Here is a 16,431-nt window from a genome sequence, read left to right as displayed (position 1 = left end):
GTTGGCGGCCACACCCACCATCGCTCGTGATTGGTTGAGTCGTGGCGGCGGCCACGCCCCCTCTCGGCTCTCATTGGCGGAGGTCGTGCGGAGGACACGCCCCCTCGCGGCTCTGATTGGTGCATGCGGAGCGGCGGCCACGCCCTCTCGCGGCTCTGATTGGCGAAGGCGGGGCGGCCGGCACGCCCCCTCGCGGCTCAGGCTGCCGCGGTGCCCGGTTCAGCGCTGCCGTCGGCCGGGACGGGGCAGGCAGGACTGGCGCTGGTCACCGGTGCTGCTCGGCACGGGCTCACCGTAGGCTCACCATGATCGTGTGTCCCCAGAGCGTGGAGCACCCCCGAGGAAGCCGGTGCCAGCGGCTGCCGGGGCAGGTAGGACCCGACCCGCCGCCACCGGAGCCGGTACCGGAGCACCGGACTCAGCCCTGCTCCCCGCCGTCGGCCCGGCCCGGCTGCGGCACCGGCAGCGCAGGTCATTCCCGCCGCCCGCTCGCCGTGCGCGGGGCCGGCGGGGCCGCGCTGTCCTGGTGCGGCTCCGGCAGCTCGGTACCGGTGCCGGTACCGGTGCGGCGGCGCCGTCGTCCGTGTCCCCTTTGTGCGGGATGCGGGAGGCGCCGTGCCTCCATCACTGCCAATCAAACTTGTTTTTCTCTCTCCGCCTGCACTGCCCGCGCCGCTCACCGGGGGCGCTGCCGCCGCCCGCACAATGGGATCCCGGTTACCGGCCGTGGGGACCCTCCGCTTCCCCGCTCCCCTCGGTTACCAGCGCGGGGGGCCCGACCAGAAGTGTGCTCTCCGCTTCCCCGCATCACTGGCGGAGCCTCCGGTAGCGGCGGAGCCTCGCGGAGGGATGAACCCGCGGGGTCGGAGGGGTTCGCTCCGACGAGTCCTGCCTGGCCGGTCGAGGGGCAAAGAGGGGTCCCCGGCGCTTCTCCCGGTGCTGCTCCGCTGCCCCCCCGCCTGCTTTACGTGCACACCGGTGCCCCGCGATGGGCTGCGCCGGGACATCATCCCCCGGGACCGGCCCGGGCAGGGAGGGCTGGAGCTGGCACGGGGGTCCGGGGTGCTTGTTGGGGCTCGGACACGCCAAAATCCCCCCCGCGAAGGGAGGCGGTGCTCCCGCTGCCCCGGTCTGTGCGTGGGCATGGGGGAGGAGGAGGAAGGTGGCACTGGTGGCCGTGAAAGACGCTGGGGAGGCGAGGGTGGGGGGACATGGAGCAGGAGAGACCCTGGGCTGAGCTGGTGCCATGGGGAGCAGGCAGGAGAGTCCGGCCAGGGGGCGAGGTGGGGGGCTGCCCTGCCCCTCCCTCCATTGCCCCCTTCCAAGCCACGTTTGCCTGGTGCCTCAGTTCATCATCACCTGGACTAGCAGAGCGAGGAGATCTGGTGGCCATGGCCACTGAGCTGTGGGTTGATCATGTGGCTCCTTGCTGAGGACCACCTTCCACCCAAGGGGAGCAGAAGGGCCGCTGGCTCTGCCTCCCAGAAGATGACCAGTGGCTGCAGCCCTATAGGTGCCCTCGGGGTAACTCATTTCCCCAAGCAGAGGGACTTTACAGAGGACTTTTGCAGGTCACCTCTGGTTTGCACCTTCTCCCACGGGTCAGAAAGCTGGTGCCCTTCATCTGTCCCCATTTTAATTTGGGGTTTGGGTGGGTTTTTTTGACTTCTTTGGCCAAAAGAGAAGAGGAAGCTCCAAATGGCATCTAGTAAATCTCTTGACATCTGAGGGATGATGTGGTGGTCAGAAGTGCAGTACAGTAGAAAACAGCCAGAGCTGCTTCGTGTGCTGCCTCTGTGGGTGTGACTGCTCAGTGCTGCTCTGCCTCCTCCTCGCCCCGGGTGCTCCGCTCCATGCCCATGGCTTTGCCGTTCCCACCAGTCCTGCCAAAGCCCTCTGGGTCACCTCCTGGCTGTGTGCTGAGCTGCTGCAGAAATGAAGGCCCGATGTAGCTCTGTGATTGGCAAGATAGCCAGCGGCAGGGCAAGGTGCGTGAGTCGTGGGGGCTCCGAGGGTGTCTGCGTGCCCTGATTGGCAGTGATGACCCGGAGTCATGGCAGAGCAGGGGCTGGTTTGCAGGTACGTTCCTGATATGCTGCTGTGCCACCATGGTGACTGTACCCGGTCACCACCCATTGGGTGACTGCTCAGGAGACATGGGTGAGAGGAAGATGATAGTGGTGTCAGCAGGGCCAGTTGCTTCCATGGGAGATTTCAGCTCAAACGCGGGAGGGGAAGCACACCCTCTGCATCTGAGGTTGGCACCGGCTCTTGCGCCCAAGCAGGAGCCATGACTTTCTGTGTGACAAGGGTCAGTGCCTGCTGCACCCACACATGGCGCAGGCAGGCTGCAGGTACAGATGATGCTGTTGGGTGGAAGATATGGCAAAGGGGCCTTTGGGGCACCTTTTGCACATCCCCACCCTCTGCCCCCATAATGCTTTCAGGATTGCGTGGGTCGGTGTGGCTCAGGGCTGTGCTCAGCCGGGGCACTGCTGGGGATGGATGGAGCCCCCTTGCCGGTCTATGTTTTCACCATGGACACACATAATTTCAGCTGGGCTACATACCCATGGACTGTGGATCCTACTCCCATGCTGTCTTCTTGAGCAGTGCATGGGGAGACCTCTGAGCCCCTCCATGTGCTCCTGACCGTGTGGCAGGTGCCGGGATATTGCTTGCCTCTTGGCTTGCCAGGACAGGAGCCCAGGAGCAGCTCAGCTGCCTTCTCAGCTCTCCTCCTGTCCCAGTGCTGGGCGGTGCAGGAGCCTGGCAGGAAGGTGGATGGGCTGCTCCATTCTGAGAGGTCTTTCATCTGTCCCATTTCTCCTGATCCAGCCTTGTGTTTCCCTCTAAGTCTGTAAGGAAACATCACTCCTAGTTTTACCCTTTGCTTCTCCTCGTTAGGCAGTGCCCTCTTCCAGACAGAGACCAACCTGTGTTTCTTGCAGCCTGTCCTCCTGGCAGCAGTGACCCTGCTGAGCAGTTCTCTGCCCAGCTTCCCGACCTGGCCCTGAGGCTTGTGCGGTGGCTTCTGACCCGATGGTGTTCCACTGAGAGCACTAAGTGGGGAGAGGGGATCACAGCCCCCTGCAGAGCCTGGACTTGGCTGAGGTGGGGTTGAGAGCTAAGCAAATTGTGTTCCCTGCAGGTAGTGAAGATGTCCAACAGCGATCCCGAGTGCCCCCAGTTCCTCTTTGTAAAGGTGCTGGCAAGCCGGGGGCGGCTGGAGGCAGTGACCCAGCAGATGGGCTACCACCCGCAGTACCTTGACAGCTTCCTCAAGACGCAACACTACTTGATGCACATGGACGGTCCACTGCCCTTCGACTGCCGGCACTACATCGCCATCATGGTGAGCCCTGCTGGGAGCTGCCAGAGGGGATGAAGGGCTCTGCTCCTCCCCGCTCTCGCTCCGCCAGAGAGCCTGTGCCACGGGCTTCTCTGCAGAGGCCAAAATCATAATGTCCTGGAGGCTGGGTGAGAGGTGGGCCTGGGGCCCCAAGATGCCTGTCCCACTGGTGCGGTATGAGAATGCTGAGATGCTGCTCTTTGCAGGCAGCTGCCCGGCACCAGTGCCGATACCTGGTGAACCTGCATGTGCTGCACTTCCTGCGAGCGGGGGGTGATCCCCAGTGGTTGCGCGGCCTCGACTTCATCCCCCCAAAACTCCGCAACCTCAATGAGATCAACAAGATCCTGGCACACCGGCCATGGCTCATCACGAAGGAGCACATTGAGGTATTGGGGAAAGGCTATCAGCCAGGGGCTGGGGTGACAGTGGGGACAGCAGCATCCCCAGTAGGTCCCTGCCCGCATCGCATTGCTGATCTATCTGTGTCCTGCAGAAGCTACTGAAAATCAGCGAGTGGAGCTGGTCACTGGCAGAGCTGGTGCACGCCGTTGTCCTCCTGGCACACTGCCATGCGCTCGCCAGCTTTGTCTTTGGCTGTGGCTGCGAACAGGATGAGGGGCCAGGGGGTCGAAGCTTGCTGAAGCCATTGTCACCTGGGAACCAGTGCTTCTGTGAAGCCACCGCCAGCAATGGCTGCAGCCAGGAGCTGCTGCGCATCAACCGCAAGCGGGTGAGCCCTCGAGAGTGGGTCCATGGAGGGGCAGGGGACACAGCTGGGACCACTGCCCTCTCCCCTAAACCTGTTTCTGTGCAGTCCCTGGACTCCTGCATGGAGCTGGATTCCCTCCGGGAACGCATGCAGCGGATCCACATGGAGACCGAGGGCAGGGAGGAGACGAGGCTGCTACAGCAGGACCGAGAGGAAGGTGAGGGGCAGGGAGCAGAGGTCGTGTGCAGGATGGGAGTTCTTACTGCATACCTGAGTGCTGGTATAAGTCTTATAAAATATAAGTCTATACTTATATTTTCCACAATATATGGTTCGGACAGGGGCTTCTAGGATACTGGGGAATAAGACAGTGGTGCTTCCCAAAGAGATGCAGCAGGGCCCAGCTTTTGATGCCTGCTAGGAACAGGGCAGCTGAGCATCACTCTGACCCACCTGTGGGGCTCTCCCCTCTCACAGATTCCGATGGGGAAGTTACTGGTGCCACCAACCTTGCATGCTACATGCAGGACCCTGACTTTGGATACCAGGACTTTGCCCGGCGTGATGAGGATCAGACACGGGTATTCAGAGTCCAGGTGAGGTTCCTGCTCTCTCAGCAGGCAGCAGCCCAGGCTGCCTCCTCTCCTCTCTGTTTCTGGTGAGGACTGGATGGTTCAGGGGTGCCCATGCAGCCCAGATCTGGTGCGGCTGCTTTTGCAAAATGCCCACGTGGGGAAGCTTGTCTCTGAGAGAGGACCTGCCCCACGAGGGTTGGGGAGAGGGAGGTGACAGGTGGCCTCTGTCTCCAAGGGCTGCCATTTTCTTCACATTGCCCTCACCAAGGCAAGAGTCAAAATCACTAAAAACCTGCAAGATGAAGAACGCTGTGATTTGTGGCAGAGCTGCTCCCAGAGCAAACCTGTTGAATTCTGCTGTGTCCCAAGGTCTCCAGCCCTTCTTTCTGGGAACATGAACCAGGCTCCTTTTGCAGTTGTGAAACCCTTTTGTTGTGCTCAACAGGATTACTCCTGGGAAGACCATGGTTTCTCACTGGTCAACCGGCTCTACTCTGACATCGGGCATCTCCTGGATGAGAAGTTTCGAATGGTGGATGGTCTGCAGAGCAGTGCCATTGCCAAGCGACAGGGCTGTGAGCCCTCTGTCTTCAAGCGGGGCATCTGGAACTACATCCACTGCATGTTTGGCATTAGGTAGGGAAACCAACCTTGCAGTCCAGATCTGACCCAGGCAGGAGGAGGGTAGGGCACTCAGCCTGTCTTGCAGATGGGCTTGGAAAAGAGATAGAGGTGAATCTGCCTGCCTGGATGTTGGGCCAGGCAGGGAAGAGATGCTCAGTTTCTCTGGCCAGGGCAGGGTGCTTTGGAGATGGGGCTTCAGTGCCTAGTGGCCCCTGCCATGTGTCCCCCTACCCCGCGGCTGTGCTGTGCCCCAGGCAGACGATGGGTGAGGTGCTCCACAGGGACACGGTGCTGGCCGTGACTCGCCCCTGTGCTCCCCACAGGTATGATGACTACGACTACGCAGAAGTGAATCAGCTCCTGGAGCGAATCCTTAAAGTTTACATTAAAACTGTAACCTGCTACCCAGAGAAGACAAACTCAGAAATGTTTGACAGGTTCTGGAAGCAGTTCAAGCACAGTGAAAAGGTGGGACAGCCAGCCCCTGGCTCTGACCGGTGCGGTGGGGCCGGGAATGGGCAAGGGCTGCACAGGAAACCTTTGACGCATCAAACCAGTCTGAAGCAGGTGGAGGGGAAATGGAAATTGTCTGTAAGGAGCTGGGATTAGCGTGGCATGGGGCTGCTTGCAATGTGGTGAGCACAGGGGCCATTGGCAGCAAGGGGATCTCCAAGGCCATTACCCCAGTGGTGAGTGCCTCCAGGCAAGCCCTTGGTCTAACTGTAGCTTGGAGGAGTGACTGCTGTGGGTGGCAGGGACCATGCTGGTGCCAACCGTGCCAGGGACTCCCCAGCACTTGGCTGTGGGAGACAGCCACAGCCTGCAGGACCACGAGGAGGGGGAAAGGGCAGCTGCCTGTGCTGGAAAACTTGATGGTGTTTTGTTCCATGCCAAAAGACTCGCTAGCCCAGGTGGGTGCTTGTTTGCACTACTGCCCGCTGCGCACTGCACCTGCCTGAACCTCTCTTGCTTCTCCCTTAGGTTCATGTGAACTTGCTCATCCTGGAAGCCCGAATGCAGGCAGAGCTGCTGTATGCGTTGCAGGCCATCACCCAGTACATGATCTCCTAGACGGTGGGGAGCTGCACTGTGGCAGGGCCAGGCAGCATCCTCTTTCCTTGGACTCATGCGTGACCTGTCATGCTGGGATGGACGGCGAGGGATTACTCAATTTAGTTTACTTGACTGTCTTGTTCCTTTTTTTTTCTCCCCTCCTTGTGGGGCTTGCTGAGTGGCCCCGTTACGTGCAATTACCAAACTGTGAGGCAAGTTTGTGCTGCTGAGATGTCGGTGTGATGCTGGAGACACTTGGACATATCCAAGGAGGACTGCCAAAGACAAAGGAGAAGAGGGAGGTGGGAAGGGACTGGGGCTGGTTTAGAGGGACACTCCTCCACAAGTTCTGCTCCTCACCTGGGTGCTGCAAGAGACTTGACTGCTCCAGGGAGGACAAAGGAGAGCTGGTTGCTGGCTTCCTTCCCCGTGCCGAAGCGTCTGCCCTGCTTGCAAGCCACCCTTTGGCACCTGGCCTCCTTGGCATGATGCATCTCACTTGGGAACAGCACCGGCAGCTCATGGGTGCGTTGCAATGTCCTGAGTTGCATGGTCAGGCAGGAAGGAGCACTGGCTCTGGGCAAGGGCCCTTCCCCAGTGTAGGACAGGAAGGGGATGTGCTTGCTGCCTACATGTCCTGCCCCTTCGGTCTATGTGCCAAACCCTTCTGGGATGGGCAAGCAATGACCCAGACAAATTCCAAACTGTGAAGCTCTTGCTGGCAGGGTACCCTAGTGCTCTGCCTTCTCTGACAGCGGGGTGGGAAGGTCTCTGACAGTGTTCAGGCTCTGGAGGCTTCTGCAGGGTACTTTAGGCAGTCCTTGAGGAGCTTGTCCCAAAGCCCCTCTTCTGCCTTCTGTCAGCAGAGAGGCAGGGGGACCAAGGGAGACTTGCTGAGTTAACGTGGCTTGTATCTTCATAACACATGAGAGGGCTGAAGTCCTATGCCCAGTCACTTGCTGCCTAACAGCATGGTGGAGGAACCTGTGGTCAGCACAGGTGAGCTATGGGAAGCTTCTTGAACATGGGCATTGGGGAGGTTGTCTCCCTGGGTTGTCCCTGTAACAGAGTCAGCCCGTGCACCAGCTTTGCCCTCTGCCCGGCAGGCAGGAGCCCGCACCACTGCTCCCTGTGTCCCAGGGCTGCTTCCTGCCCATGCTGCAGCCCCGGGCTGGTCAGGTACGAGAGATCCAGCACAGGGTCCAGAGAGCAGCCACAAAAGGGGAATAAAGCCACGGTGATAAGTGGGAGCCTGAAGCGGGGGCAGCTGTCGAGTCAGCCCAGTGCACGCTACTTCAGTCAACCTGTTTACTGCGTAAATGTATGGGGAGAAAACCTTGTGTATGGAAGCTACAGAAAAAGCCTATTTTTGCTATAAATATATTATGTTTGACATGGACGTGTGCTTTATTTCTGCCAAATGTTGGGAGGGGGATCCAAACTCATACCCCAGGACAGCAGTACCTGGCTGACCGCAGCCTTGAGATAGTTCCAGCACACCTAATGTTCCCAGCTGTGGAGGAGTCCAACAGCACTGGTTCAGGATGAGCAGCCAGGCACAGAGGCTGGACCTGTCCTATTCAGCTTGGCTCCATCCTCTTCCCACGCTCAGATGGGCAACTCCCACTGTGTTGTGTATTCACTAGGAAAAGAGGGAAGGTTATCAAGGGGCTGCAATGTTCCAGCAGGGAGGAGGCTGCTAGAGGAAGGAGCTGGCTTCTCCTCTGCCAGATAGCTGGCCACTAGTAGGCGAGGTCTGGGTGCTGCTTCAGCTGAAGAAGCAGTACTTTGCTCACACTCACGAGCAGTTGCTCTGTGAGCAGCGCCAAAAACCAGGACCAACTACTCTCCCAGCCACACTGCAGCTGCTCTCCCTGCAGCACCAGCTGGAAGAACCTGCACGGGGGCTGAATCAGCTTGTACTGATCCAGGCTGTTTGCCTGGGCAGTAAAATGCCACAACAACTGGTGCTGGGCAGCACTGGCTGAATCAGTACTGGTGCCAGGACAGTGGCACCAGTGCCAGGCTAACTGGTGCAGATCGGGAAAGCTGGATGTCCCATTCACCGCTAGGCATAGTGTTCTAATTACCTGTAGCAGCCTGACTGCCTGCCAGCCCTTTTGCTAGCCTTTCTCCTGCCCCTGCAAAAGCAGCTCTGTCCCCTGCAGGTCTGGGACAAGCTGCAGCAGCCAGTTCTCCCCAGGGCTCACTGCTCTGAAACAAGCACTGAATCTGCAGTTCTGCTGAGCCTGGGGCTGGCTCCCAGCACGCTGCCAGCAGCAGCATCCTCACCACTTGCCTTCACCCCACTGGGCAAAGAGAAGGGAGAAGGCAGCAACATCACAGTGCTGGCTGGGAGTGAAGGGCTGCCCGTCACCAAGAGATGCAAAGGAGGTTCCCTTTTGCCCCCCATTTCTCTCTGTTTCTGCACAAAAAGCTGGCCTTGAAGGAGACAAGGCAGCTGCTGCTTGCTCTGGGTCGCAGAACAAGCACCAGTCACAGCAGCAAGAAGAAGGGCTCCAGGGGCTGTCAATGCTGACCAGAAACAGGCACAGGTGCTGGCGAGGCCAGAGGAGACAGCCAACCTCAGCTCCCTGAAAAGAAGAAAATAACCCCAAGGGATCTCAGTGCTAGAAAGCAAGAAATGAAGCAACCATTTACTCCCATCACTGTAGAACCAGCAAAGTTACTATCATGTCCCAAGTAGGTCTTGCGGCAGATAACTCAGTTATGGGGAATTGTGTCACTGGAGAAGCCTGCAAGGGCCTTATTGACCAGGTACTTTGGGGAATTCTACACCTACACCAGTCACTACAGCTAGCTTTTGAAACCCATGAGCTGGTCCTTCACCTTATCAACTCCCCCTGCTGTTGCACTCATTGAGGCCCAGGCTTTGAGGCTTCCTGGGAAGGGCAGTGCAGGCACTACACCATCTGAGGTGAGCAGATGACTGTAAGCCATGCAGCACACCACCAGTCTGGCAACTTCAGTGCTTGGGTTCCTGCCCTGGTGCCCTGCACCCTTCAACTACTTGGGTTAGGATATTCCTCTGTTGCTTTGTGGCTGGAAGGAGATCTGTCAGACCCCAGGATACCTCTCCTCTGCATGAACCCTCCAGGATGTTCACTGTGACCTTACCTGGAATTACTGCAGGGAGGATGAAGGCACGCGTCCAAAGCAGTCACCAAGTTTCTTGCAACAGCCTGTAGCAGAAAGGTGTGCTGGCAAGTGCAAGCAGGACTGCTTTTTTAACAGCCAAGCCATCCCCAAGCTGTGTGGTGGTAGGAATGGTGTGTCCTAGCCTGCAGAGAACAGCAAGCCACATTGCAGCAGTGGTTACTGTCATAGCTCCTACAACCTATCCATTAAAAGTCAGGCCTATGGCTGCTGGTTTCATCACAGCAGTAGAGGGGAATAAAGCAGCACATAGGAGCTGGGGACAGACTGTTCTGCCAGGACAGCTCTGGAGCAGGCAGTGTGCACCCCACCATCTCCCCATTCCCCAGCTTTCCCCACACAAGAGCTACTCTACCACATAAGCCATGTGAAGTAGGGCAACAAGATTTCCCTGCTGTGCTTTCACACATGGCCCCATCACTTGCAGCACAAGTGTTCATCAACCAGCAAGCATCTGGAGCAAAGCAGGTTCTCTGGCTAGAAACTAAGCTGAGTAGAAAAGCTGGTGAAGTTTTTGCACTGGCTTCAGGTACTGCTGCTCTGCAGGCAACTGCTCCATTGGCCAAAATGCTTAGGGTGACAACTTGGGAGAGCTATGAGGCCTCCAAGGCTGCGAGAAAAGCTGACCTAGTGCAAAGGAGGTACACTGAACCCATGTAGCTGTTCGGACAGAATACAGCAGGACTCTTGGCAATTACTGTGTGAGATGTGTGAGACGGTCTCACACATCAAGTGACCTAGAGCCACGGCATTCAGGACCTAGCCTTGCACCTATTCCGTGCTTTGCTCTACTTGACAATGCTGAAGTGTCACAGGCCAGTGCTCAAACTGGCACAACAGCCCTTAACGGCTACTGGGAGGAATGCACAGTCCCCTGATCTATGTCAAGCTTTGAACAGATCCACTCTGATCCAATCAACAACTGAAAAACATGCATTTTTTTCTCTGACAGCACCTACCACTAGGTATTTGCAGAAAGTCCTAATAAGTGCCCAAGGAACAGATGAGGGACAGAGTGTTCTCCTAAGGATGTCCTCCTAATCACCCATTTTTCGAGATTGCCTCAAATCTTGAAGCAGGACCCTTAAGATCCCCTCCAGAGTTATCTGCATTAACCATTTTCACGCTATTTTTTTCCAATTATATTCTTTATCAGATATTGAATATCCAAGGCTTCGAATGCAAGATTTCTGGCTGCACACATGCTGTGCAATGTCACAAATGAGACTTTCTCCTCAGAAGTTTTATAAACATGCCTGAATTGTCTTCCATGCATCTAAACAGCCCAGCAGAATCCTTGCCCTACACTCCCCACTCTTCTCTGATCTCCTTGCCTGCCTCCACTCCATTGCAACATAACTGAGGATCCGAACAGGTCTCATCTTCTACAAGACCCCTCCTGAGCTGTGGTGCACAGACCATCCCCAGGGCAGAGGGAGACAGCATTCTCCAGCCTTATCCCAGCTGTGAGAAGGCAAACTTGCTGGAATGACATACTGTTTTGATTCAAGGGCTCCACCATGCTCCTCATGAGCTGTTTCACTGGCTCAGACTGTATCTGCATTCCTACTTGCCTCCTGTCAAGGAAGGACCCCTTGAAGTACCTAGCTGAAGTCTTCTCCCACCCTGAGGGGTCTCTTACCCACTTGCACACCTCTGAGCGTTCCCAAGGAACGACCAGCTCCTGGCTTCCACTCTAACACTCGTGTCCCCTTTGACGTGCAACTCCAAGCCCTTATCTTCTAATACTGAAAAACAGTCCCCAGCCCTAGTAACTTTTCTTTTTCTGATGGAGGATTTCAGGTAGTAAAGCATTGATAAAAGCTCCCTCTCACACTCATCTGTCCTAGCTAAGTGTCAGCATCTGCTTAAAGAAGAGAGTAGCAGCAAAGCCATCTCTATCTTCTTAGAGATAACTAGTGCAGTTGCAACACTCAAAAGAAGTCTGAATGTAGCTATACAAAACAAGCAGTCATCTTCTGCACTGAGGTTTAGAAAAGCAAGGAATGAAGGGGCTAGAATGACTGTACACTAGGCCCGCAGAAAGAATTCAGCAGGGTCAGTTTTAGGGCTTGGCAACCCTGTGCCACCCCCGTCAGTAAGTTGTAATGAGAGGTTCTACACACTGCAGAGTACATTAAAGCCTTCATGGGCTGTCACACTGCGACCCTTCCACCTCTGGTCAGCTAAGGGGCATCTTACCAAGGGAATGCTCTTACAGGTAGGGAGGGAAGAGGAAAGGGCAAGGAAAAATTAACTGGTCCTTGCCAGGGAAACAGAACAAACCGCATGAGACAGAGCAGAGGATTACAGGTTTTTATTTGTCAAACATTCCCCCCTAGTCTAGCACATTCTACAGTGTTGCTAGCACAGATGGTAACAAAGAGCCTGTAATGGTTCAGAAGTTACACTGCTACAGAGAGCAAACAAAAGCAGAGATTTATTATGTAAAATATTGTGAGAAATGGGTGAAAGAGTGCAGAGGGGATGGGGGGGAAACTACGTCAGCTAGTGGTGCCTGCCCTGTGTGAGCAGGCGTCTGTGCTAGCATGCAGAAACCCTTCCTGGGACGGCACCAGGTGAAGACTCCACTGTGCTGGAAGCATCATTTCAAGAGAACCATCCCACTGCCTTAGGAAGAAGGCTCCTTTCAGGAGAAGCAACCTATCTTCTACATAGCCAAACCTCTCAAGACACCTTGGGAAGCACCACAGGGTAGCACCATGCTGAGCACCACAGCACCAGCTGTGAACATCCCCTTCTACCAAACACTGTAACGTTGCCTTAGCCAGAGAATCATAAATGCAAAACCAACAGCTCTTTCACCTTCAGCTTCTGCTGCCTCTTCTCCCTGCTTTACACCACAATGTTAAGCATGATTTATAATTCCATCAGCTTGTTCTCCATCGACTACTGACACATCAAGGTGCAGGGAGAGACAAAGACTACTGAAGAAAGGGGAACCCTTTCTTGAAGAGTGAGCAACTGTGGCAGTGGGTTACCGCATGCTACCGAGCTTTCAGGTAAACAGATCTGTCAGGCTTCAAGAATCACCCATTGCTTGCTTGTCCCCATATTAATTAGAACATGTTTTTCATTAGACATGCAAATGAGGCAAACCCTAAGCTATCTGTGTTCATGCTCATGTCCCAGAGCTGATTGATTTGTTGTGTTTTTTTGATAACAGGTTCAAACTCATACATTATTTTGGTGACAGTTCAGGACACCACTCCCAAAGCACTCCTACCCATGGCACCAGACACAGGTTTCTCATTCCTGGAGGAAGGCTAGCTCTGAAGCATTTGAGTGTGGCTATAAATAAGCAATTAATGAAGAAAATTAACAAATTATGATCTACATAAAAGCTTTCTAGGTATTTCCTTTGGAAAAGCTGATTAGTGCTACTTGCTTCTAGTATGAGCCACATTTATGAATACACTCGGGCTCTGGAACGTTCCCACTGCTTTCGTTCCTCTCGCTTACCAGGATGATTTGACTGCTGTTTTTAAAGCAGCACAGGGTAGGGGATGACATGTTTTTAGACACACCAAAAAGGAAAGTGAAGGGCCCCAAGAACCCATCAATAATACAAATTCTCACAGGAAGCTGGTAGTATAGTAAAATATGCTTAAGTTATAATGGCTCCAGTAATTTGCTAAACCCAGGTGTGAAAAAAAGCAACAAGTCTGCCTCCTACTAGGCTCTATGGGCCTAGTTACCCAAATCCTTTGCAGCCCAGAGCTGCATGACGGCTTCACACTGAAAAATGGCATTTGATCCTCTGGAGATGAAGAAACCTGTTAGCCAAGCTCAGCGAGGACAAGGAACGTGCATACAGCACAACATAAAGCTTCATACAAGTGTCCCCTGCCCACTCCCCTCAGGCACTTCTCCAGGTCACAGCTGCTCTCAAAATCTCAGCCCAATCCTTCATTAGAGCAAAAACTAGCCCACAAGTACAGGACCTGTGGTGCTAACGCAGAATGAAGATCCACCAAGACCCTATCCTGAATCCAGCAGCAGTCAGCAGCAAACACTGTGGGCAAGAATACAAAAAGCTGGACAAGTATTGAGCAATCCTCTGCCAGGTACAGACTTTCAGGAAGCAGCAGTTTAGGAACTTGTCTGTCTTCTGCGCCCCATGAGGAAATACCCCAGGCTAGAAGACCTCAAGGTTTATGAAAAGGAAGTTAATTGAGAAGGGGCTGGAGAACATTCAAATTCTCTGCATCCCTGCCCTCCATGCCCATGATCCAAGTTATCCTGCTATACATACAAATAAGAAGCTAAGTTGCCTGCTCAAGCCTGCAACATTACATTCACGGTTTATTGAACACTTCCAAAGCACTGTTAGCCTTCTAAACACCACCCTCAGCACTAGCGCACTCTCAGGCTTCAAGCAGTGCCAGTTCCTGTTGTGTTGAGGAGACAGAACAGCTCCATGGACTGCCGAAGACGGACATCCCTGTCACCATGCTGGTAGAGCAGGGCTCCAGCCACAGGTGCTGCCTGTCTCTCCAGTGCTGTCCCCAGGACAGGCAATTCCAGGAGTCTGGCCTGAGAATATGAAAAAAAAAAAAAGAGACAAGACATGTTCTATTCCTTAAAAGCAGAACAGGGTCTCTTATGAGCTCACACTGCAGGGTACCAACCATGATGACTCCTGACATACCCGGGGTGGAGCTCCTTCAGCTGGAACAAGTACTGAGGACAAGTACTAGCTGAGATCAGATCTCCCTGAGGTGCCATCCTACCACTCAGGTCCAGGTTCCTTGCAGTCAGAAGATCCAGCCAGGTCCCCAGAGCTGTCACACCTAGGGGATACCTTGGAACAGCCCAAAGACAGCACCTTTTCCAGCACCTTCTGGTCATCCCAGCCAGAAATGGTTCACCATAGATTTGCAGTTCTAAAGCACTGGTTAATAATATGGTCCTGCCTACTGCTTTGGGCTCTGTTTTCATGAAAAATGAGCTAGACCTGACCACATGTACTGGTGTCTTGTCCTTAGATACATGGCCGTGAAGCACAGGCAGCCAGTAAACTTGCTCTGCAGATCATGAGATTCATTTCCTCTTAGAGCCCAAGCTGACAAAGTGGCATATCATGTGCCAAATAACACGAATCCTGCCAGATGTATTAGCTGCAGCCCAGAGCAGCCAATTCTTATGCACGACACATGCCATCAGGGGTCTGTGGAAAGGATGTATCTACCTATTTCCGTGATCAACTAATTGCAATGAGAATGTGCATTCATGACTCAAGTCCGCAAGATCTGGGACCCCAGCTTAGGATCTGCCTGTTTGTTTGTTTGTTACAATGAGCTGTGGCCAGACATGGAGATTGTGGGTAAATCTGAAGCATATCATCACGAGGTCTGCCACGAAGACAGCCTTCAAAGCAAAGGTTATTGAACAACTCTGATGGTAGAGCATGCTAAAGGAAGGACTGCTAAAGACTGCTTGTTGCAGGTAACCAGACAAACCACTCAAATGAAAATTAAATGAAACCCACGAAAACAGAGCAGACAAGGTGGTAAAACAGTATGGCTCATTGCATTGCATGACACAAACCACCTGAACAGAAGCCACTGCCGCCTTCAGAAAGGATCAGAGAGGCTTTCCACCAGACCAAGCCTACCAGAATACCATGAAAGCACCACATCTCCCACAGATCCTGCCACTGCAAATACAAAAAGGTAACAGGAACAGGCCAGCTAATGCTCTGAACTAACCTTTCAACTCCTACCTTCTGCCCTGCAAGAACAAAGAGAAAGGGCAGGATCCCAGGCACATCCCCAAGGGTCTGCCTACAGCCTTCAACTTCCCCAGCAGCAGTAGCAACTTCAAGAAAGCAAAAACCTTCGGGAACCACAAAGTGAGCTACCAAATACAACTGATCATGCCCTCCATAAGGGCTACCCAGAGTGTCAGCAGATCTAATACGATCCAGTCCACACCATCTTCTTAGCAGACTAGGGAATCTGTCCCATGTATCAGCTGAAGTACAGCTACTTAAGGAAGAGCTGAGAATGAGCATGCTGTTAATCATTAGCATTCCCTAGCATCATGCTCTTGGTTTGGTGGGAGTGCCTGATCGAGGGAAGAGACCGAGTAGCTGTGGCTGAATGCCACGATACGCAGGCACCTCCTTGCCTATTCTGGGGAGAACAATCATTCCCCAGTTATACTGCGGTGCCCTTCCCACTTTTCCAATGACATTTTCAGCTTCTTGGCCCAAAATGCCTTAGGCCCATCCCCTCCCATACTGTAGTGTTATCTGGTATCAAGGGGACAGATGCAGCAAATGTGGTTTGTTTTTTTATCCAATAATCTCATTTTCAATTAAAATATATAATATATATTTAAAAAGGTTTAGAAAAGCTTCTATGTAATTTGCAGCTACTTTTACATATAGATTACAATAATGTACAACTCTTCCCCAAGGTGGTTTGAAACCACAGGGACCTGCCAATTCTTTCCCCTCAATCATATACACTATCAAACATCAAATGTGTTTGTTCCTAATACAGCTCTGAAAAAGAAGTCTGTCACTGGTACCTTCTCAGAGGGAGGTGCCTAACGTGCCTAATGGGGACACACTTAACATTGGCTTCATAGTCATAGAAAGTTCCCAGATTAGTAAAAAAATATTTCATCTATAGAAAATGCCCTTCTGAAAAGCAATCAGGGCTCTGTTAAGGCCACACCCAGGCTTTCCATTTCTCTGCTGTAGCAAGACAGATCGGAAACAAACCCAAAATGACGTTTTTATGTCCAAGAAACAGCTATTAGCACCTGTGCTTATTTTACTGCAGCCTGGTGTATCGGGAAAGTGCTGACAACAGCATAGGGACTCCTTGAAACATGCTTCTGATTCAATGGGGCTCAGTTGGCACAGAGAAAAACTCAACATCCTCCTGTTCTACGCAGGTGGACAA

The 16,431-nt window shown here is 53.7% G+C and overlaps 1 protein-coding gene across 2 annotated transcripts; it reads left to right on the top strand.

Annotated features, from left to right (window-relative positions):
• The first annotated feature begins 169 nt into the window (after positions 1–169).
• LOC104069037 (sestrin-3) lies at positions 170–16,398 on the top strand. Of its 2 annotated transcripts, XM_054075267.1 has the most exons (9): positions 170–371; positions 3,152–3,355; positions 3,559–3,741; positions 3,849–4,085; positions 4,170–4,281; positions 4,542–4,660; positions 5,085–5,275; positions 5,587–5,731; positions 6,245–16,398. In XM_054075267.1, the coding sequence occupies exons 1-9, from the start codon at positions 306–308 to the stop codon at positions 6,332–6,334; spliced, it is 1,347 nt and encodes a 448-aa protein (XP_053931242.1). In that variant the 5' UTR covers positions 170–305; the 3' UTR covers positions 6,335–16,398. The 2 variants fall into 2 exon arrangements, with proteins under 2 accessions (XP_053931242.1, XP_053931244.1); XM_054075269.1 differs by lacking the exon at positions 5,587–5,731.
• The last annotated feature ends 33 nt before the right edge of the window (positions 16,399–16,431 follow it).

Source organism: Cuculus canorus, chromosome 10 (assembly GCF_017976375.1).
Source record: "Cuculus canorus isolate bCucCan1 chromosome 10, bCucCan1.pri, whole genome shotgun sequence".
NCBI lineage: Eukaryota > Metazoa > Chordata > Aves > Cuculiformes > Cuculidae > Cuculus > Cuculus canorus.
This window is presented reverse-complemented; position numbering and strand designations above follow the sequence as displayed.